At 46.6% G+C, this 23149-nt stretch overlaps 1 protein-coding gene across 1 annotated transcript in view; it reads right to left on the reverse strand.

The window, feature by feature from the left end:
* Positions 1–4413: 4413 nt before the first annotated feature.
* Positions 4414–23149, reverse strand: part of ATP11C (ATPase, class VI, type 11C) — a gene marked incomplete at its 5' end in the record, with an annotated part of 36341 nt that continues 17605 nt past the window's right edge. The window contains 14 exons of the mRNA XM_010081092.1: positions 4414–4697; positions 6019–6114; positions 9362–9515; positions 10991–11094; positions 11914–11979; positions 13790–13925; positions 16417–16544; positions 17650–17709; positions 18108–18253; positions 19515–19617; positions 20304–20478; positions 20971–21234; positions 21901–22082; positions 22683–22786. Coding sequence (XP_010079394.1) covers positions 6022–6114; positions 9362–9515; positions 10991–11094; positions 11914–11979; positions 13790–13925; positions 16417–16544; positions 17650–17709; positions 18108–18253; positions 19515–19617; positions 20304–20478; positions 20971–21234; positions 21901–22082; positions 22683–22786 — 1715 coding nt within the window. The remainder of the gene's footprint in view (positions 4698–6018; positions 6115–9361; positions 9516–10990; positions 11095–11913; positions 11980–13789; positions 13926–16416; positions 16545–17649; positions 17710–18107; positions 18254–19514; positions 19618–20303; positions 20479–20970; positions 21235–21900; positions 22083–22682; positions 22787–23149) is intronic.

Consider the following 23149-nt stretch of genomic DNA (forward strand, 5'->3'; position numbering starts at 1 on the left):
AGATTTACGAAGCAAACCCCAATCCCAGCAGCGAGAACACATCTCCTTCTGCCACAGATGCAAGGGACCGGGGAGGGACAGGGACACCGCAGCCTCTCTGCGTGCCAATAGCCCTCACACACCAACAGCCTGACCTTTAAAAAAAATCACTGTCCTTGTTAAAAACCATCTTATAAAATGACATTGCTTTTCCTCTATAATAGGAAGGGTTACACGGGTGCTTTAAATGCTAATTTGGTTCTTTCTGAAATACCTGGTGACCTGTGGCTGTCTCCCATCACTTACATTTCCTACTTTTGCCCCATCAGGCTGCGTAGCCAGCCCGGAATACAACCCTTTCCAGCTCTTCAGATGATTTTCACTATCACTCACTCAGGTGATTGAGATTCTCAATGCGTGGATCTGGTTTCCAATAGTACAAGCTGCTTCGTAAAGGTTATAGTTTGATTTAAATAGCACAGCCATCTGTCCTGCGGTGGCTGATGGGAGCTGAAGAAATCAAAGCAGCCAAAACAGAATTTTTCAAACTGTCACTTTTTCAGTACAAACATTTCGGTTTGAATCAGACCCATGTCCTATATAAAAAAAAACCAAAAACCAAAAAACACCTATGTATTTTTCTTGTGTATTACACCGACACTGTGAGTCTTGCTTAAACAGTTTCATTGCGTTGTTGGAATTTCATCAATGCAAATATCTGGCCTGAACTTCACTGGCTCCAGGCACTTTACAAACCACAGAATAATCCCCATTTGTGTGCTTCTAGTTTTTGAACTAAGAAATGCTCATTTCTTATGGTAGCCAGAACCCACAGGACCAATGCACAACGTTAAGAAAAACTCTTCATGCACCTATGGAAGTCAGGCACACAGACCTCCTTTTTTTTTTTTTTTTCCCCCCCCCCAGTTCAACTCTTCTATGAAGTTAAATCAATTTAGTCACTTAATTCCCAAGACTCACTTTCTTAATTTTACACTATTTTTGAGAGAAATGGGTTTAGAGCACACAGGTCAGCTACATACAGCAGCTGTTATCAGCAGAATTGCTAATACCTTGCTGGAAAAATAAAAATATGAGAAGCATCCAGTATTTCCTTAGGCAAATGCTGCTCCACATCCGAGATTCAAGCATGGCCTTGCTGGAATCATCTGCCCCCCAGTGAAAATGCCAACTGTCCCTCTCGTACTGCCTTGGGAAAGCCCATGTTATGAACTATTGCCTAGGAGCATGCAAGGAGACAAGACAGACAACAAGTATTTATTAATCAGAACAACATACCAAAGTTTATTGATTACTTCAAACAAAAGTTTCTTTAATGAAAAAAGAGCAAGTTGCATTCATAAAAGGTAACATTCACATTCAATTTCCTTTATATAAAGCAACATAAATGTATAAAATTGCATTTAAGTGAAAAAAATGTAAGGTTGCAGTCCTTTTTTTTTTTTTTTTTCAAGAAGCTGAAAATGTATCTTCTCATTGCCTGTATATAATTTACACTTTGTATATACTACATGGTTTTAAAAAAAAAAATCCATAGCTGGGAAACTGGATAAATGGTGCAGTATTAGGTAAGTTTTTCAACTGTGTGTATACAAATTCAATTTTAAGCTTTTATGCAACTCCAAATCATTTATAACATTCTTGTAGTGATTAGGATTAGTTTTTGAAAAGTAGCTTTGACTACACCAAGTTTCTCCGTTATCACATAACAGTTTTAGAGGGAATCTTAATTACTTTTCTTATCTTTCAGTGTCACTAGCCAGCAATTAAGCTTCAATGAATTATTACAAAGAACCCCAGCCTATTTTTCCTTCAAGTTTTTCCACCGATAAGCCTGTACTGACCTATTAGCTCCCTGAGGAGCGCTGTAACAGTGCAGTGTGTACTATGGTACATGAACAATCGCAGCATCACTGGCGGATTACTGCCACTTCAGCATCCTGCTGGCTTATACCTCGCAGTTACTATCACCGTATTTTCTTCCCTTCTCTAACCCCAAAAGAGGTCTCCTGTTTCCTCTGGTTTCTCAAGTCATCCACAGCAATTAGAATTTTACTTTTGCCATTGCTGAACAACAAGGATCAGCTCTTCTGCTGGTCCACAGCAGCCCAGCTATCCTGGCATCCTTGGCACCAGCTCACCACCTGAAGATCCAAGCCCAAGAAAACCTGCGTTTTCCCAAAAGCGCCGCTATTCAAGATATTTCTTGTTAATTCCAACCTGCCTGTCAGCAACGCACAGCTATCGCAATGGCTTGCTCCATCCTGAGACCGGACACTTGGAAATGGGAAGAGAAAGATTTGGTTCTTAAGAAGACTCCGTCTTAAAACAGGCTGCAGAAATCAGCCCGTTTAAGTGGCTTTATTCGCACAGTTCACACACACATGGCAAGCTTCGCTCTGTTCCCGCTGCCGTCACCAGCAAAAGCTCCAGCTGAATTTCACGGGAACAGACTTTGACCTTAGGAGTAGAGTACGACACAAGACAAACTGAGAAGCAAGGTGCCAGGCTTGGGACCATTCGGGCTTGGAATGGTTTGGAATCACAGGAATTAGGCATTTCAGTGCCCGCATTTTATAGGTTATGTAAACACAAGTCAGCAGTTGAATATTTAAGGAGAAAGGTTAGATTTGGCATGTAGAGCGTATCCTCATTGTATTCATCGCATACTCGATCTGTAGGCACCACATTTTAGCAAGAAAAGTTGAGAATGGGACAAGGTCTGCAAGTTGAGTTCTAGGTCCGTGAAATGAGCTAGGAGAAAAAAAAAAAAGAATAAAAAAAAGCTTTGCCCATGGGACACATGCTGGAAGTGCAGCTCCTTACTTGCATGCAGCAAGGAGTCGAGCCGCGGTCACTAACACGTCGAGGCCAGTGCAGGGTGTATAATACAGTGGTCCTGTCCATGTGTCCCCTCCCATGCTGGGTGATTTAAAAGCAGCCACCATAGGGACTGCGCACACCCCCTTCCCACTCGGGTAAGGCCCACTGCAGAGTCCTTAGGACACACACCAGAATTCGCCTGCAGCTGATCTGCGTCCTGCTTCCACCAGAGCCGAAGACGGACCTCGGGGGTGGCAGCCAGAGAGCAAGGCTCCGTTCTTCCAAAAGTTAACAGTCCGCTGGTCAGCAAAATTGGATGAAGGGAATGTTCTGTTCAGTCCCAAATTGTTGTTTCTTTGCATGTAAGGGACACACAGCCCAAGCAAGCGGGAGCCAAGCGCAGCCACAGCGTAGAGCTCACTATTTCTGAAATGAGACTGGAGCTTCTCACAGCAGTTCCTCTGGGGCTGGGGACAAGCAGCACGATGGGGACCTTCCCACCGAACACCGGTGGCACACAGGGTGCTCTGTCACTGCTTATGACTTAACGCAACAAAAAAGCTGCTTTTTCCACATACGAAAGAGAATTAAAAAAATAGAAATCAAGCGCCAGGCATCTCACCTCTGCTGTGCACAACCTAAAGAGAAAAGTTCCCATGACCGTGGTACAGGTAGATTTAAAAAGAACATGCCAATTTAAAAACCAAATAAAGTCTAAAATAAAATCAGGTTCATGTATTCCTTTTATTTTTTAAACTGGCTTATTTTTCCTTAGTGCAAATAACTCAAGATGCAGTTTTATTTGCCTGCAGGTGGACAGGCACAGCCTGTGTCCCTGGGACCATCCAAGGACCGCGCTGTCACTCAGCCTTTACAGCATCGATGCAGCTGCACAGCGCAGTAACTTAAGCACAACCACGGGAGCCCGGGCAAAACGGCTGAAAGTCTGACACAGCCCAACTTCTGAGATTCTTTCCTCCCCCATGAAAGCTTCCTTCCATCACAAACAGCCACAACACGAGGGAAAATGACCTTTTCTTTACCCTCCAGCAGGAAAACCCATCAGCACACCGGCCGCAGGAAGATGCTCAGGCGTGTCCCAGCACCGCGGGTCTCCGCACGGATACCACCGCTGCGTACGGACCACGGACTGCTTCCAGCTGAACCCAGAGGAGGAATATGTGACTGAATGCTTTGCATCGTTGGCGAAGGTTTCTCCCGAGTTTTCAAGTATTTCTGCCGCACGCCTCTGGCAATCCACCGCTGGGAGGGGGCAGCCCCAGCCCCAGGCGAGATGCTCGCAGGGCTGCATCCAGCTCTTACACCAGAGGAGCAGGCGTTCCCCAGCGCCTTCAGGGAGCTGGAGGGGGCTGTTACTGGGTTTAAAGTCTGTACTACTACTTCTTTGGTCAGGCGGAGCGAGAGGCTTCGGCAGCTCTCTGCTGCTCGCGGGCAGAGGAAGCCCCCGTGTGAAAGGAGGATGGCATTGCTCTCTTGCATTTCGATTTCTGCTGTTTTGGATGAATTCCTAAAGATGCTTTCCCAGCCTCCAATGACGCAGACATTTCATTTGGCAGAATTTTTTTTAGGGGGTGAGGAAACCACAAGACCAAACAGTACCGTGGGGCCAGGGCCCCGGCTGCTGCTGCATCAGCACGGCTGCTTACTGCACTTGGTAACGTTAGAGAGAACTGTTAGGTTAAAACCACAGTTTTTTTCCTACAGCATGACAATACGCAGTGTTTTTATGGAGCACTTTAAAGTATCCTGAGAGGATATTTTTCTGCCAAATTAGTAACAGCATCTTCAGTCTTCACATAACCATTCTCTATACGTTTGTATGAGACTAACATAGGCAGATCAAAGGGGCCAGTCTGCAAAAATCAGAAGGACACATGTATTGCAGTTGTTACATTTCTGAACTCATAAACCTTTTCCTGTGTTATTTTTAGAAAATACTTAAAATTTTAGAGGAGAAGAATAATGATTAAACCATGATAAAAGTGCCAAATTTCATCCACAACCATGTAAATCAATTTCCACAACCCACAAAATGCTGTGTGAAGTCTAAAAGCAGCACCTGCCTCTCTGTCCCCTGCGGCTCCCGTTCCACCCCAGTCCAGCCGCCTCCCGCACCAGTCTGCACCAGTATACAGTAGCAGAGAGCACCACCTAACGTCTGCAGGGAAGGAACTGCCGCTCGCCTCGCCAGCAACACCTGGGCAAGCAGAAACACAGATTCATGCCAGATACATCTGGAGCTCTGGCGAGCCTGGCTGACGGAGCTGCCATTCCGATTAAACCCATCTCTTTACAAGCAGGTGTGGGTACAAAGGCAGGAGAAGTCTGCAGAAAATGTGCAGCAGACACTGCACAGCTACATAACATCTCACCTAAAAGCAAAATTGTGAATTAAATTAGGCACTTTTATTTTTTTTATTCTGCTATTGGCTTACTAGAATGTTTAAAATCAAGTAAGATTGTACTAGGATGCTCTGTGTGTGTATATACACATACAGACACAGAGACATGCCTGCTGCACGTATGCTGACATAGACAAGTACACACATTTAGTTTCCATCTATGCAGATTAATTCAAATGTACTTATTTCTATCTGACAGAACAGCATGCACCCTAGAAAAAGGGATTTTGGTACAACTCAGATGCAATGCTGGAATCATTTTAATAGCTGAGATTTGAATACTTCACTGTAAATAAACCAGTGTCAGCTTTTACGACCACTGTTAGCACAGTTCACTGACTGTATTCTCAGACTAAGTTGTCTCTTAACATGAGACTGAAATGCCAGTTCTATTGAAAGATTTATCTACATACGGTGAAATGTTTCAGTTTGAGAAGGTCTGTGCCCATATGGGATTCTGAAAAGGCTGGATAGGACAATGTCCCCAAATTCAAGGCCAGGCTGGATGAGGCTTTGAGCAACCTGGGCCAGTGGGAGGTGTCCCGGCCCATGGCAGAGGGTTGGAACTAGATGATCTCTATGGTCCCTTCCAACCCAAACCATTCTGCGATATTAAAATACATCCCAAGCATTGCATCTCCATTCCACAAGGACAGGTGCCCCACACCGATAGTCAAGAGGATTACAAGAACCACAGTTTAATTGATTTAGGGTGTTACATTTGGTTAATCAATGCCTTTTAAAACCATCCCAACTCCTTCGGACAGGGTACCTGTTACAACACATTAGACTCATCTGAGAATGTTCTTAAAAGAAGTGGTCTGACAGAAGGTCTGGCCGACAAGGACTCGGGTGCCTTCCTGCTGCTCTGCAACAGCGAGGCAAAAACACTTACAGCACACGCCACACTTGCCCCTGCCTAATAGTCAAACGATATAAGACACACACACACCTTTCTACAGCTCAGTCACATCATAAGGGAGGTAGCTATACACACTTCCTAAATACCCTGGTGATTAATTGCAGCTGTGGGGGCTATTCAGAAACTAGCCCTGCTTCCCGTGATAGCTAACTTCAGGCTCAGGGCTTTATGCTACAGGTGCTTTTGAGAGAGTAGGAAACCATCCTTGATCTTCACAGAACTAGTATTTTTAAAAAAGCAACTAATACTGGAGAACTGCAGGGAAAGCAAATGCTAGGGACAAGTTTTCAAGGCACTTGGCTGTGGGGTAGCCCCACCACCCCCATGGCCAGCGAGTACAAGACCACCCCTCATTGCAAGGGCTGGGCGCAGGGGGCTATTCCCTTATACAAACAGCGGTGGTGGGATGGACTGGGCAAGAGTGGGATGGACTGGGCCAGGGTGGGATGGACTGGGCAAGATGGGCACTTGGGGAGCTCCTCCTAGACCAGACAAGCCTGAGCTGGTTGCCAAGTCATCCAGAGGACAATCAACATCGAGTCCACCTTGTCCCATGCTTTAGAGAAGTTTGCATCTAGTCCGCTAACACAGAAACTACAGAAGGAAGGGCAGTGGAACCAGCAGCGGCTGCAACCGCCTCACCCGGCCGTCCTGAGCTGAGGGGCAGCAGAGACCAAAGGGGAAGAGACAGATGAAATATTTCAGCAAAAGATTTAAATTAAAGCAAAAGGGAGGGAGGGAGGCGAAAGAAGGTTTTGCTGGGTAAGCAAACATGGTTTTTCAGGAGTTAGGCATTACAAGGAGGAAAAAAGCAGCGGAGCAAGCAACACATAGCAACACAGAAAAGAAATCACCTTATTCACTCCAAGAAAAGCTGTGATTGCTGGAAGTTTGAGAAAGCATGAAGATAGTGGATGTTCCTGAGGAAGGAAGGCGCTTCGTTACCTAGTTCACAACAGCACAAAAGACAGAAAATTGCAGTACAAGAGAGAGAAAGGCAGAAACCAAGGAAAACACAAATGCGCCTTGCAGTTAAAAAAACCCAAACAAGCAAAACCAAAACACTTCCACACAGAAAATTTAATAGAGACTGAGCAGAGCCGATGCATTGAGTTATAGGGAACTTGGGGTAAAACCTGGTCCTGTTGAGATCAAGGGCAAATGCACATTGTCTTGGCCTCAGTCCATCAGCCCCTTCCAGAGGGGACCCTCAGCTGTCAAGTTGGGGGTTCAGGCAGCTAAATAATGTCCCTAATCTTGTTTTTCATTTAATGCTTCCTTTGGGAAACTGATGTTTATTTTTTCCTGATATTAAAGGTCAGGATTTTCAAAAAGGGTCTTGATTTGAAATTATCTACCTTGTCTTAGATGCCTTTACAAATGAGGTGACTGAGTCGGGTGTCTGCCAACACAGACATATCTAAGAGCTGGTATCTGCTTCAGGCGTTTTATAAAGCTCTTCCTCAAAATGTGCATTTAAATACGGCTCAGCCTGTGTTTAGTTTGGAATGCACATACAAAGAGACTTTTCTAGCTGACACTTTGCTTTGCTAAACGATTTCACAAGAGCCTTTTCTAATGCATATAAAGCACTCTTGAAAGCAAGTACTGCATGGGGGAACAGATCTGGCCATCAGCTCACCTTGCAGGTAACCCCCCAGGTCCCCCCCCTCCAACTGTCCTGTGCCTGCAGCTGAGAGGACCTTGCTCCCAGCCTATTCAACAGGGGTGTCAAGCTAGAAACTACTAAATCATACTTAATTGGAAGAAATTACATGGAGGCTCAAAGAATTCAACTGTGCTTCTTTTGCCATCTCTACTGCTTTTCAACTTCAGTGGTTTGGGGTTCTTTTTTTTGTCCTGCAGATACGTGTTTTACCTTCACAGACACTGTGCCAGAGTTGTACTTCAAATGTTATGGGATGGGAAAACCTTTACTACTTCATTGGATATATATTTTCTTTTTAATCAAGATAATAATAATTTTTAAATAAGGACCAAAGATAGCAAGTTATCCCAGGTGAGAAAAAGACAGTGAAACCTCACAGGATATAAGAGCTTCACGGAGAGGAGCCTGTTTTGAACCTCAGTATTTGGAAGGTTTCCTGGGACACAGTCAGACCAGCTGGGCACTGGTGTGCCGGTACCAGGGTGCTGGTCCAGGGCACGGTTTGCAGGGCAGAACCCACCTCTGCACAGGGGACCTCTGCACCGCCCAAACCCTGCAGCTGTGCTGGAGGCAGAGCAATGGGGTGCCAGTGGTGGGGGGTGACCCTGCACGGGCAGTGCTGGCCCCTGTCCCTTGGGCTGTGCCCTACCGCTGCCTAAGGACACACAGAGCCAATGGCAAGAGCCCAGGGCCGGCTGCTGAGCCCAGGCAGGACTTGCTGGTGATGCTGCCGGGGGAGAGAGGGGAGCACGGGGAGCGGCAGAGACACAGGCAGGGTGAGCGGGGGCTGCCCGGGGACGGGGATGCTGGGCACCTCTGGGCAAGCAGGGAGTGAGGGGCAGGGGGGTCTCAGCACGGTGTGAGTTGTGAGCCCAGCAGTGCTGGCATTCATTGGTTGCAGGAGAGAGGAGGAAAACTTTGAGGAGATGGTTTACAATTCTAAAATGAGCCCTCCTCTTCTGCAGTGGAGGAAAGCTATTAAAGGAGACCGCTTTCAAGGAGAGCTGGACACTGCAGGCTAACGCCACAGTAGGAGCCCTCGTTATTAAGGGGGGTGACCAAATGTGACAAGACCTGACCACAGTAGGAGCCCTCGGTTATCAAGGGGGGTGACCAAATGTGACAAGACCTGACCCTGTTTCACCTGCACCAGGCACCTCAGAACATACCCAAGGGGGACATCGTGGCTGTATAAAAACAAGTAGCTTTTTTTCAGGACACAATGTGGTGGGTTTGATGACCAGTTCAGGTTGGCAAAGGGTTACTGTACTGCTGTAAGAGAGAGCAGGTTTCCATCCAGTGAAGGCAACTAAGGAAAGGCACATATTGAGTCTCCCCTCACTACAGACCTAGGCAGTATTTTTAGATGAGCTTCTTGACACTTCTGGCATGTGAAAGAGCAAGATGAGACTCTAGAAAGCCTTCCTCGAGACACGAGTGGTACACAGTACCGTTACGGGTTCATCTGGTGCTTAAGAGAGGTCTTCCTAAAAATACTGTGCAATACACCATCTCGTTCCTTACCTGATGATTTTTCTCTTTTATATTTTTTAAAACTATTAGAAGAATTTCTGGGAAAAGGCTGATAAAGATCAGGAGAATTATTGCCAGCCATGTGGAAACAGAAGTCAGCATATGGGCAAATACAAAATACATTCTTTGCTGCTTCAAGAAAGGCCTGAAAAAGAAAGGATACAAAGAAATGCTGGTTAACACAAATTTCCCAAGAAGGTCACAATCACAAGCAGATTCAGATCAAACTTTTAGCAGTAACACCTCCCTTTTAGATTGAGTTGGACACAGACTGCACAGAAACAACTGTCCATCCTTCTCCCAACACATCTTCTGCCTCCAGCCCCACCAGTTCCGGAGGACTGTCCTGCCACCTCCCATGATGTATTTCACATCTGACACATCTGCTCCATTTCAGGGTGGGAAGGGGTTTGATTTTTGCTACTATCACTGAAAGAGAATTAGTCACCTTGTCAAAAAACAGATTTTTTTTTTTTCAACTTTGGACTTCATTACACCTTCTGGTTTGTTTTTGGTGGTGGAAATCCAGAACCTCTTGATCCCAGCAGGTTATTTGCCTCTTTCTCCCTCCCCTGATGATGGAGGGGAACCGACAGATGCTTACGAAAAATGCCTCATAAATAACTGATGACAAGGATCACAAAGCAGTTGTTGCTTAGCATTAACTCAAAAATATTGAGCTATGCGAGTTAAACACCCCAGCAGAAAACTCACACACTTCAGCACTGAGATCTGGCTTGATCACAGATCTGATTCTGTTGGTTAGGAATGCTGAACAGTTAAACAAAGCCTGTGAGCCCCAATTAAAATATTTCCATCAATTTCACATCTTTATTAGCAGGCGGCTGGGTCAAAGATCTGGCCAATAAGCCATGGCACTAGCCCACGGGAAAGCAAAGGTGTAAAACGGGAGATGCTGTCTACTGCCAATGTCAACATGAATGTCTACTCTGACATGGGAAACAGAAAACTAATAATATTGTAATGTACTATTGCTTGCCTGCATTTGCAAGACATTAAGCCTAAAATCCTGGTCACACTCAAATCAATGACTATTCTCCTCCTCAGATCCAGGATTTCAGCAGCAGGATCTGCGCTTTCTCCTGCATATTTCTCCCTCTGAAGCTGCCCCAGAGTGCCGGGTCCTCTTGCTCTGCCTCATCTGTTCCTTCTCTATCACTGGGTTTCTTTCTGCCATCAGGTTTTTTTCTTTGTTTCTGATCCACATGCACAAACAGATCCTGAACTATTTACACCCTGGAACCTCCTAAAGAAGACAAGAGCCTCAGCACCAGAAATGACCCCAAAGCAAACTGCCTCTTGCCAAAGCTGAGCACCTGGACGGCAACCAGGGCGTTATCTTCTCAGACTACCCTTTTGGTAGGCTGACGGACCTCCTCAAACCCATCTCATCATGCAAGAGCCCTCTCCCCGCACCAGCTTTTAGTAGGCGTTGTCTGGAGATACCATCCCTTCCCTCTCCGGCAGAGAAAGGAGCGTAGTTGCCATCTGTAAATCTCTGTCCAGCCCAACGAGGGGATGCTGCAGCCAGGTCCCCCCCAAAACCAGCGCTGGACATTCCCCTACAAAAGCACCACGGAAAGAAGAAAAGATACTTGCCAAATGACTCCTCCCCAAAAGAATGAGAAAAACACATAGAAGGCAAGGGAGCCCCAAATGACGAAGTGGTTCATCCACGTCCAGAATCGGGTATCTAACGCTAGCTGTGTGAGTTAAAAAAAGGAGACAGAACAGGCATTAGATGCAGAGTGTATTTATATGAACTGATTGCATTTATACAAAATTTGACTGCTTTCACACTAAGGTTGAAATTCTCCACAAACAGCCACCTCTCTGCATCTGTGCAGCAGGGAAAATGTTTTCAGTATCGACAGATTGGCACAATGTCAACAGGGAAACAACAAGTTTCTAATTGTAACCGAGACTTTTTAATAGAATAAATTTGATCCAATCTCTGATGCCACAGGAAAGAAATGTGTAAAGGTTCTGGGGACTGTAATTGCCTCCTGCCACCACCTGCTGTCCTGAACCAAACATAAAAGCCCTTTTGTAAGGTCTTATGCAAACTGTTTGTTCTGGAAAGATCCGTGAAACAAAGCAGATCTGCTATTATTATTTGACAGATGTGCTTTTGTGATTGCTCCAGTGCTTAGCAGTGTCTGAAACAAGGTGGACAAACCCAGGTTCTCTATTGTTCCTCTCCTTTGCCTGGAACTGAATGCCAAGGGATGAAAGTGTGGGAAAAAGTCAACCAACTGGAGTCCTCAGAAGAGGGCAAAAAATAGGAAAATAATTTAAGCAAAACCTAAACACTTATAGACCAGCACAGCCCAGGAATACACACCAGAGACTACACAAAGGACAGCTGTCAATAGGCAAGTTCTGCCTACGGATGTAGAGAAGATCTAAGTGTGGTGAGAAACATATTCAGAGTAACTTCAACACATTTACTGCACGATTTTACAGTGCATAGGAAAATGATTGCAAAAACAAGCGACTGAAAAAGGAAGGAAGAGCCTAACCTTCAGAGTGACGGTGAACACCAGCACGGTGAAAACAATCGTCCCAAAGGTCCAGTTCCCAAAAACCTGAAAAACATGTGACATTGCATAGGCGTCTCTGTCCATCTCCTGGGAGAGGCACAGAAACAACAACGAGGACAGGGCTGCAAGCAGGACCGGAGGGGGGGACGGGATGGAACAACAGCTACGGGGGACGGATGCTCGGGCAGACACCACCCGCTACGCTACCCTGTGCCATGCAGTGCCACACGGACAGGTGACCCAGAGCTGGGATGGCAACACCAACCACCTCCTACTAACAGCAATGTCGATCGAGAATACAAGTCATTGGACCACCTGTATTTCATGATTTCTTGGTAATTTACTCAGTTTCTGCTTTCTCAAGACACCTCTGCTCGCCGTCTCGTTTTAGTCCCATTTGCAGAATGCACCAATGGGTATTTTTCCATCTGGTTTGGTTCGCAGATACGGGTGACTGTGCATGACAAAGGAAAGCAGATACTGTATATAAATCCAAATGATGGCAATGAATGGGAGGGATGCTTACCAAAGGCTGTCAAGATCTGAATGCATACATTAAAACAGAAAGTGAAATGTAAAAGTTTTCAAAAAATGCAAAAAAATTAAGTCAATAGGAGCGAAAAAGGAGTCAATCAAACGTACATGGATATTATGAGCAATTGCTGGTAGCAGTTCTTACAGGCATAAGTGTTTACAAAACAGGACATAGCCACAGATCTTATTTTAGTGCCACATAGACTTGACTTGTCAAGGCATTTGCAGAACACATCAGTGCTTCATGTTTTATTCAAATACAACCAGAATGGCTATAAATACAGGAAAGCACTGATTCTACAATACAGGGCTCAACTACTTACAGCTGGGGCCATAAATGTTGGCACTGATGCAACATATGCATACACATATATAAATTTCAACAGCTTTTCTCCAAGTGTTAGCTGCTAAAAAAAGCTAAGGTATTTTCAAGGTTCACAAGTGATGGTGTAAAGAAGTTTTCCATCAGCCAAGACCTGATAACATGCTGCGTACTCCCTTGGGGAAAGGGTCCTGTGACAGCCCAGGCCACCACATGTGGCAGCCTCACTGCAGTAATGCTTTGCTCTGGACTCAGTTAACCAGTAAAAAGAAAAAAAAAAAAAAAAAAAGAAAAAGAAAAAACAAAAATTCAATTTTTTTTTCTTCCCCCTTTCTGTGCAAGTTAACCCAGAGCAGCTCCCACACCTTGCTCACGTGGTGATACAAGCACTTGTCCCGACACAAGAGGCACGAGCGAGCAGACGGCGCGGAGAAGAACAGCCTGCTCGTTCCGACAGCCCTGCTAACTTTTGCTGGCTTCGAACAGCAGCAACACCCAGCACCATCGCAAAGGGAGGAGGGCGGCTGCAATCACACCCCAGAGCAGGCGCAGCACACAAGCAGCTCTCTACCACGTCTGCGCTGACAAGCAGCATCTTATCGAGGTGGGATAATTCAGTCGCTCATCACCAGCCAAACACGTGCCGGATTTCATGCTGGTGGGAAGGATGGATGCTGCTCCTGCCCTGTGCCAGTGCCTGGGATCGTGCAGAAGAGTGGAGGAGCGCTGTGCAAAGCTCACTGGGTTGGCATAAAGCCGTGTGTGAGACTAGTTAATTTACCTAGTGAGTGTAACCAGCTCTGCCCCGTTTCCATGGCAATTTGGAAAATGTTTCATTTCAAGCATTTGCTGCAAAAATCACACCATAAGCGACGCTACACCATCGGACAAGACTCAAGACACAGCGCACAGATTAAGCGTGTAGATATTCCCTGCCAGGCGTATAGAAGAGGCAGCGCGCAAAAGAAACACTTGTCTTTCTCTTTTTGGTGGCGTTACCTTTCCGTTATCTTCCAAGGATGAATTTTGAAAAAGAAAATAAACCCCAAAGAAAAACACGAGTCCTTCAAAGGCGCCCAGAAAGGTCCAGTACAGGAACGGCCTCCACTGCAGCATCGCATTATCCGAAACCTTCCTGCCAAGAGATGGAGTAACAACAACATCACTGTCACATTTAGGATGCGCTGCAAAGCCCCTCGATTTGGAGACAAGGAGGTAAAACACAAATATCTGCCAGCGTAGAGGACATAAACAACATTTGCCAGATACAGCTGTTGGTCACAAAAAATCCTAAGAGGTTCAGCACATTAATTTGTGTTGTCCTTCTCCTCTAGGTAGCCGTGATTAAAATCTAAGCCAGCCCAAGCAAAGTGAACAGCTGTAACGCTGTCCTGAGCCTCTCCCGCAGCCCCTGCACTGCCCACGGCATTGGACATTAACTGCTGAATTTTAAAACCAAGACAGTGCTGAAGAGCAGCCGAACGGGATGCAGCGAATCTGTGGTGTGTTTCCCCCTTTTTGTTGAATGCTCAGACTCCCTCTTTGAGAAAAGCTCTGCAAATCCCATTCCTGGAACCAGTCATTTTCTGCACAGGCTGAAAATAACTTCCTAAATCATATGGTGGGCGTTTTTAACACGTTTTTAACATGGGGGTGGTAGCAGGAGGCCTTTGGCTGAATATAGGATGAGATCTGGCAGGGAGGCAGCGGCAGCAAACAGATGCGCTATGGGCAGAGCTCTGCACGGACCGCACGCAAAGCCTGGTGAGCGGAGAGCAGCCATCAGGGCAGGAGGGAGTTAAAAAAAGTTTCCTGCCTCATTATCTTTTCAGATTACTTTCTTTAAAATTCTAAGATTGATGGGGGATAACAGCATGTTTATGGCAAAACCAAAAATCCCCATTCTTTCTTCATTTTTCTTCCTAACTATTAAAGCAATACATCCACTTTCAGCAAGATGCACCTCACAAACCGGTGTGGTGCTGGGCTCCTGCAACTGCAGTTTCCAAACCCAAACCCTGCTGCACAAGGATGCGGTGACAATGCTTACATGCTGCAACGTGGGTATGAATAAGGAGCACAGATAAACCAGACCGTCAGTGGGTTTGATTGCAAGGAGAGAAAATACAAGTGGCTGGGAGCTCTGTTTCGCATTCACATTTACGTCCTGCAGCGCTCGCTGTAAACAGGCTTTTCACAGCGCCTCGGACCAGAGATCCGCACTGCAGCAGCTCGGCAATCCGCACGGCAGAGGCGCAGCGGCCGTTCTGCATTCAGCCCCACACGCACAGTCATGAATATTCAAACCACAGCTATCTGCCCGCACAATTAATCTGTTTTTCCCTAATGGACAGACCCCAGAGATCAGACAGCCCACCAGGCGAGTGCACAGGGGTCTGGCTGCTGTTGGTCTACACTGCACAATATGCAATTACCAATTTATTTAAAAAAACATGTGGTGGCATTTTGCCATACAAGGGGAAGTCTAATCCATCATGGATCTGAGTACTTCAAAAACACCCAAGCCCCTCCCTAGCCTTACAGCTCTTGTTGCATTCACTGATTTTTCTACACTTTCACACAGTATCTTTAGGTACGTGCTGATTCCCTTTGCTGTCCCTGCAACAGCATCCCTCTTGGCTCGAGCGTGGCCGTGCCACACACGGCTCCTACACGGCCGAGGAGCATTGTACGAGGGTGACAAGGCTGGTGCAGGGCACTGGCCGGAGCAGCCCTGGCCTGGGCTCTCGCCACGGGGCTGAGCTGGGCTCTGAGCTTACTGCCAGCCAAGGGAATCAGCAGCGATGCACAAAGAGGCGCTTCCTCAAAAGGATCTTCGCTAGTCCGTGCTGAAGGGCTGCACCCCAGCGTGTGTGTGGGGAGGGCTGGGAGGACGATGGGAAGGGTCTCGGTTTGCGTGGGAGGTCAGAGCCTCCTCCTGTTGCAACCAAGGAAAGAGAGAAAGCGACCAGCAAAGCAGAGAGAGACGGTCTCCTCTTCTGCTGGGCTCTGCATGGGCAATGTGGCAGAAAACTCTGAGTGCGTGGATCGAAGAGCAGAGTTCCCCCGTAACAGGCTCATATGGGGATTTGGCCCGTGGAGGGCAAGCCTGGGGAAGGATATCCATTTAGACCAGCTGAGAAACTACCTGCCTGAGCTGGGCTTCAGGAACATCTGTCTTTCAGAAAATGAATGGATCTTTTTTTCTCCTGAAAGCGAGATCTCCCCTCCATCCATTACACACTCTGTGATGTGCTTGGCTCATGCTGCCTGGCTCGAAGCTCACGTGAATGAACGGTCTGGCCACACTCACAGCTTGATTTTTCTTATGGATGAAGAATTCCACCTACAGATTACCTTTTTTTATATAGGCACAGCAGTGCCATTTGCTAGACCAGACAACATTACAGAGCATAAAGAAGTAGAAATAGGCAGTAAATAGGACATTGCTTAGCTCCAAGGCAGCAACAGCAGAGCCGGCAGGGACAGAACAGCCTTTTCTGCAGTTCACGGCAACCCCATCACCGATACAGGACAGGGACACCCACCCACACTCCTGCACCAACAAAACTTAAACCAGGGATAACCACGTTGTACAGAGGCTTACCCATTCCTGCGCTACCTACATGTAGAGCTGTGGGTCCGAGGTCAGCGTGTCGATGCTGATGTGCTGCTCCAGGAGGCTGTACGCCAGGATAGGTAGTGATGTGAAGCAGATGTTGTACATGGTCAGATAAGCAGCATCATATAGTGGCTTTAAAAGAGGAAGAAAGGGTAAAATGAGACAGAAATTCCACTTTAGTCTCCCCACAAAGAGATTAACGGTTTCCAGCCCTTGTCTCCATACATCATCTACAGATTCATCCCTTTGTCACAGCCACACAGGACAGTTTTCAGAGGGGTCACGCTCCATGCGATGCTGGAGGGGCCAAGGTACCCACAGGCTGTATGGACGGGACCCTGCTCCCACCACTGGAAAGTTTTGTAACTGTCTGGTCTCATCTCCAGCTCATTCTCCAGAAAAATGTGATTAAACAGCTCTTATCACAGCTTTTCTGTAGCTGCTCTTGTGCTGCTGTTTCTATTAATATACACGACGTCTCCAGCAACTCTCTAAGGACTAGACTGCTTCAGAGGAAATATAGTTCCTTCTCCTTTTTTTTTTATTTTTGGAAAAAAAAAAAAAAAAAAAAAAGAAGAAGAGGAGGGAGGGGTTCTGCTGAGACAAGCAGAGAATTATCTCCTATCATTTATTCTTCCTTACTGTTACTTTTGAGTCCCAATAGACACAAAAGCCACAGCTCTTGTCTCCCAGCATGTGAGCCCACCCATCACAGGGATCTCTCCATCTGACGCTCACCGGGACTGGGGCTTTGTGCACACCAAGAACTCAGATTTAGGACAACATGACGACACTCATCGTGTCTTTTTTTTAAAGGCTGTCATAAAAGAACAAACTGTTCTTCCTCTTAGAGACACCTTTCATGCAGGGAAACGCAGCAGAGGAGGAAAGATCAGGAAGGTCTTTGAAAACTTTTTCTTTTAAGAGAAGTAGAAATAGAAAAATGAGGTGCTGAGAAACCCGCTAAACCCCCCTCCTTGTTATTTCAGGAAGGTGTCCATCTGGTGTTCTAGGGTGGTGGATGGGAAAGGAAAGAAAGCAGCTTTCTTTCTTTCCAGTTAGTGGCCTCAAGAATATTGTGCTCCAGATATAGTGCTGAGCAACGAGGTCAGTTCCTACTGTCCTCTGAAGTGAGGTGAGGAAGGGACAGGACACCAAAAGCCAAATCTCTGCTCAGAAGCCTCATTGTGCCACTTGCTTTTTATCCTGACTTTATAGATGCGTTACTGGAAGTTACCTGCTGTGAGAATCCACAGAAGAACTGGTATAAAAACTGTGGTAAAATGAAGCAAAGGTTCTAGGGAAACAGAAGACAAATGGTTAGCAGAGAAGTGCTTGACTTCTCAATCTAAATCCAAATAATTTTTCCTGTTATCAGATATCAGTGTCTGTTATTGCAATATCAGACAAGTTAGGGTATTGTTTTCCACCAAGCACAAAACTAATCCAATGGGCTCTTTGGCATCTGCAGAAGACACTGGAAAAAAGTCATGCTCATGTTCCCCTGTAAGCACTGTTTCCAATTGACAGGCTCATGGCAGAGACACAGCCTGTTCTAGGGAAGGAAAACAGCTACAGAATCACCTTTAAATTATTTTTTAAATTACTCATTAATTAATCATTAAATACTATTTTTTCTATTGTCAAAAAACCCCATCGTATAAACAAAGAAATAAACTGCACGCACATCCTTACCTTATAGAAGAAATACTGTACAAGGTGTGCTATTCTCACGTAATATAAATGCCCATGTGCTAGTAGCAATTTTCTTAAATGTTTAAACTTTGGCACAGCGTAGTCGCTGTTTCTGGAAGCCTGCCGTCCTTCTTTGCCTTTTATACCTGGAGACAGAAGCGTGACAATCCCTAAGGGACTGGAATCTGGACGGTTGCTACCCACTAGGTTTGTTCACATCACTTGGTGTCCCAAGGCAGGACAAAAGCCATAATTCCCTCTTGAGTGCAGAACACTAATGCGCTACAACACTCGGCGTGGTTTTGGCTCCACGACAGCCAGACCTGCCTCTGGAGTTTTGAAGCTATATTTAAGTCGCCGAGTTCCTATGTAAGAGTGTGGTGAAGTGTCTCAGCAAACCTGATAAAAGATAAGGAATTGGTTTCCCCACAGGCTTGCCCACTTCTCACACCGTCGAGTTATCTCACTGCAGGCGCTCAGCGCTACAACACTCGGCGTGGTTTTGGCTCCACGACAGCCAGACCTGCCTCTGGAGTTTTGAAGCTATATTTAAGTCGCCGAGTTCCTATGTAAGAGTGTGGTGAAGTGTCTCAGCAAACCTGATAAAAGATAAGGAATTGGTTTCCCCACAGGCTTGCCCACTTCTCACACCGTCGAGTTATCTCACTGCAGGCGCTCAGCTTCCCTGAGACATCCCTGCAGAGCAGAGCTCGAGCAAGAGTTCTGCTCACTCAAAAGCCACATCCAAACGAGCTGGGACCCCACTCACTAGAGGGCACCACAGCATTTCCAACAGCCCCGAACAGGCTGCCCTTTCTCTTCCATCAACCTTTCTTTGGAAGCATTAAAAAAAAATCTCCAGTATTTCCCACATCTCTGACACCCGTCTGCAAGAAAGGATGGTAGTCTCCAGCCTGCTGTCAGTCGTACGACAAGGCAGACAGCCCACCATAGAGCACTGGCCCTCGGGAAACACGTGTGGGTCCCCAGTGCCCAGTTACCAGCAGCTGTGACCCATTAGCCCTAACAAAGTCCAATATTTTCACTGCACTGCCTCTGCAACAACTACCAGTAATCACCCATCAATTCGCTACTTGTGCCTTTTTTTTTCTGACCAGCAAGCAACCTCTGTCACCTTGAATTTGGCCACTGAGTTTCTGAGCACAGTCTGCAGTTTATCCCTGACAAAGAGAACAGGACTGTCAAAGGTGAGCAGTTTGTGATGACCCCAAGCATTTATCTGCAGGCAAACCCTGGCTCCAAAGAGAGCAGTGGCAGACTTTCTGCATTTTCCAGCGGGATCCGTTTAGCCACGTGCCATCAGAAATCCTGACAGTGCCTCAGCAGTGAGCCCCAGCAAGAGCACACAGCTCTGAGGTGTCAGCCGGGTGTTAACAGGAGTCTTACCTATGCCAACATGCGCTTCCAAAATCATGCTAACATCATTTGCACCGTCCCCTATGGAGAGTGTTATCGGGCTCCCTTTTGTGTTCTTCACCATTCGCACAATCTAAAAGATTTTTAAAAAGGATAGCAGCAGAAACAAAAATTTCCATTAAAAAGCCTCCAGAGATGCCCCCCGCTGCCCCATCTGCAAGAACCCCCCAGGACAAGCAACTAGGCTCCTACAGCAGCAAAACAGCACCTTTGGAGTTCAGATTAATAAAACCCCTCGTTACTTCCTTCGCTGTCACCAACCAGAGCAAAAGCCAAGCTCCAGCTGCACAGGGCTGACGGACAGGATTTAAAAGCAAATCCCAGGCAGCAGCATCCCACCCTTCCCTCTGCCGTTCTCCTGACAATGGGACCTCTCTGGAGTTTCAGGGGATGAAACCCCCCCAGAAACCTTCCCCAAGGGCAGAACCATGGCACTGATCAGGCTTGGATACCACTAGCTGGCGTGAGGAAGTCATGGACTTCACACAACAGATTTGGAGAGCAATAAAGAACAAACAGGGGTTTTGTTTATTTCTAATTAGCTTGGGTCTGTGGCTTTCTGTGAGCTATTACACAAAGGGTTTACATTCAGATTTGAAAGGCTAGTGTGTTTCCATCACACTCCAATGCTCAGACAAGGCTTACACATAGCCTGGAGAAGCCCTAGCTGATTAAGACGATCAGGTCAAGTGGCAGTGGATGGATTAAAAACGCATCCCATCACCTAACGATGTGCTTCAGATGGTTAAAAGTAAATACCTGTGCTTTCTGCAAAGGAGCCATCCGGCAGCAGAGGACTGCGGTACACTTCAAGCAGATTTGTAGAAATATGTTTTTGTAATTACTTGAATTGGAGTCCTGAGAAGGGTTGAGGATCAGCGACAGCGTTGCACCATCTATAATCAGGCCATATTCTTGACTCAGTGTCCAGCTCCTGGGACACAACAAGGAACACTTTTGAAATAAAAAAAATACTTTAAGAAGTCAACCTAGCTGCTCATATCATCTTAGTGGAAAAGAAACTGCTTTTGTATTCATCTTCTTCCCACATGTGCCCTTCACTAAGGGAACTGTGTAATTAAGTTAAAAACCAGCTCATACTAGAGATGATGAGGCTGGTGAGACACTGGCCCAGGTTGCCCAGAGAAGCTGTGGATGCCCCATCCCTGGAGGGGTTCAAGGCCAGGCTGGATGAGGCTTTGAGCAACCTGGGCTAGTGGGAGGTGTCCCTGCCCATGTCAGGGGGTTGGAACTCAGTGATTGTTAAGGTCCCTTCCAACCCAAACCATTCTGTGATGAGCAAAGGAAAAGGACCCAGCTGCAGGGTGTGCAAGCAGCCCATCCCCAGGGACACACCATGGTCCTATTTCTCTATAAATTTTATATCTGCATCCCAAACGCACACAGGCTGGTTCCTCTCACTCACCTCTTCAGGCCTCCCCGGTTTTTGGGAACGTCCTGAATCAGCTTTTTGTGGTACTCCATCAGCAGCTCATGGAGCCGATCCTCCTTCCTTTCGCTCTCCCCCACCACTTTGGCTGTCAGCTCCAGCAGCTCGGTGCTGGTCTGGAAGAGCCTGCAGGCGTAGCAGGTGGATTTGGCAGTTTCCATCTTGTCTCCCGTCAGCACCCAAACCTTCATGCCGGCGGCGTGCAGAGCTTCAATCGTCTCTGCCGACTGCTCCTGCAGCCTGCAAGCAGAACCAAAACATCATGTCTCAGGTTGGCCCACACTTAATCCATATAACCCTAATCTTGCAGGTAGGAAGTACCAGCTCGAGAGAAGTTAAATGATTTTCCCCATGCTGGAGAGACCACTGCCACAGGAATAAGGACTAGAAGCCAGTAATCCCAAATCATTTGCAGTCAAAAAAAAAAAAAAAATCACCGCTTTATACTGTGAGACCTGAGAGTCAAGAGTAAGAGTTTAATTTACACATGCAGTGACTGTAACTGCATGCAAAGCTGAATTTGTTTTGATGTGCAAATTAATGTCATGTGCTTAATTCACTTTATAGAAGCGAGAGTACTTCTGCAGCTTCATTAATAAATCCTAATTCCTACTACATCAGCCAATTTTAGCAACTAGGGCACTGTGTAACGTGTTGTACCACAGAGTAATTAATTGCCCCGGACACCTCCAGCAGCTGCCTGGCTGCTCAGGTCCTGCAGCCTGCTCTGGCTTTCAGCATCTTCCTCCTGCCATCCCCAGGCTGTCCCAGGACCACGTCAAAGGCAATCCCAGGCTGCACGGGAGTCTCGCCACAGCTTGGGCGAGAGCACACAGATCCACCGCAGCAGGTCAGGGCCACGACACAATGTCACAGAGGAATGGCAGGTACCGGTCACCTCTTTACCTGTCTTCTACAGCAGTAGCCCCAATCAAGTGCATGTCTGCTTCCGTGTCTTCAAAAACCTTGGCCATCTTTTCCTCCCTGTCCTGCAGAGCCATCTTTGCTTCGTTAAGCTGTCTGTCAATTTTGTCATACTCCTTTTGAGTTAACTCTTTGAATGCCACGCAGAGTGTTCTGTAGCCATCCTGGTAGAGGGAGGGAAAGCAAATAAAGTGGACAACTGCCCTAAAAAGCAGATCTCCTACAGCTCCTCACTTTAGGGTTAGTGCTTCTCTCCACCATCAGTGCTTTCTGCCAGTACTGACCCCAACAGCAATGACGATTTGTTGGCTTGAGTCAAAAGGCCAATTTCTCTGTGTTTATACAGTATCTTCTTCCCATCAGAGTAACCATGGTGATGCTTATTATGTGCATGTAATATGGCAGAGAGAAACTAAGAGAAGGACCAGAGGCAAGAGCGTCCATCCAGCACGAAGAGTGGGGACCAGGTGTCCCCACAACTGGGATCAGGCACTTCTCCCAGCAGGGAAAGCAGCCTGCTATTGTTATTTCTATTTTGAACTTGCCTGGGAGATGCTCAGACACAACTGTGATGGAGACCATATAAGTACATCAAAAGCTGGTGGAAGCCAAAGACACAGAAAAGGAAAGAAGCCTGGCTTCAAAACAATGTGAAGTGACACTCAGATTTTCAACACTTCCCTCCAAAGCAAGGTCACATCCCTACTTTTGGAATAAAGCTTTCCTGACCCCAGGAGCCAGCCAAATTCCATCCGCGTGCTCACCATAGCATTACGGTCCACGTGGATTTTCGTTTGTTGGATTTCTTCTTGCTGCACCCTTGGAAAAATAGAGGAGTCTGCTCCTTTGCAGAAGAGAAACAGCTTTCCTAAAAGCAAATGATAAATAGTTCATGGCATTCACAAGCTGTAGAAAGACTTAACAGCTTCGAGAGCCAGCAAGTGATGCAGAGGCAGGAAATCTGGCAGGATTGAAGAGGGAACTGCTGGAAGCCCGGCTGCCCACAAAAAGTGGCCTCACGTGAACCTGTGCAAAACCTTCTTTGACCTCGGGCTGGGACACCGGGTGTCCCCACCTGCCCTTGAGCAGGCTTCCTGCCACAGGCTGGACAAAGCAGGTTATTTTTTTCCTATTCAGAAGCCTTGCGAACCTTTTCAGGCAGGGTGAAAACAGCATCCCATACCTGACAGGACTGACATTTGAGAAGGATGGTGACCTCTGAATTTTTGTC

The sequence above is a fragment of the Pterocles gutturalis genome, unplaced genomic scaffold (genome assembly GCF_000699245.1).
Source record: "Pterocles gutturalis isolate BGI_N339 unplaced genomic scaffold, ASM69924v1 scaffold7109, whole genome shotgun sequence".
In the NCBI taxonomy this organism is placed as follows: Eukaryota; Metazoa; Chordata; class Aves; order Pterocliformes; family Pteroclidae; genus Pterocles; species Pterocles gutturalis.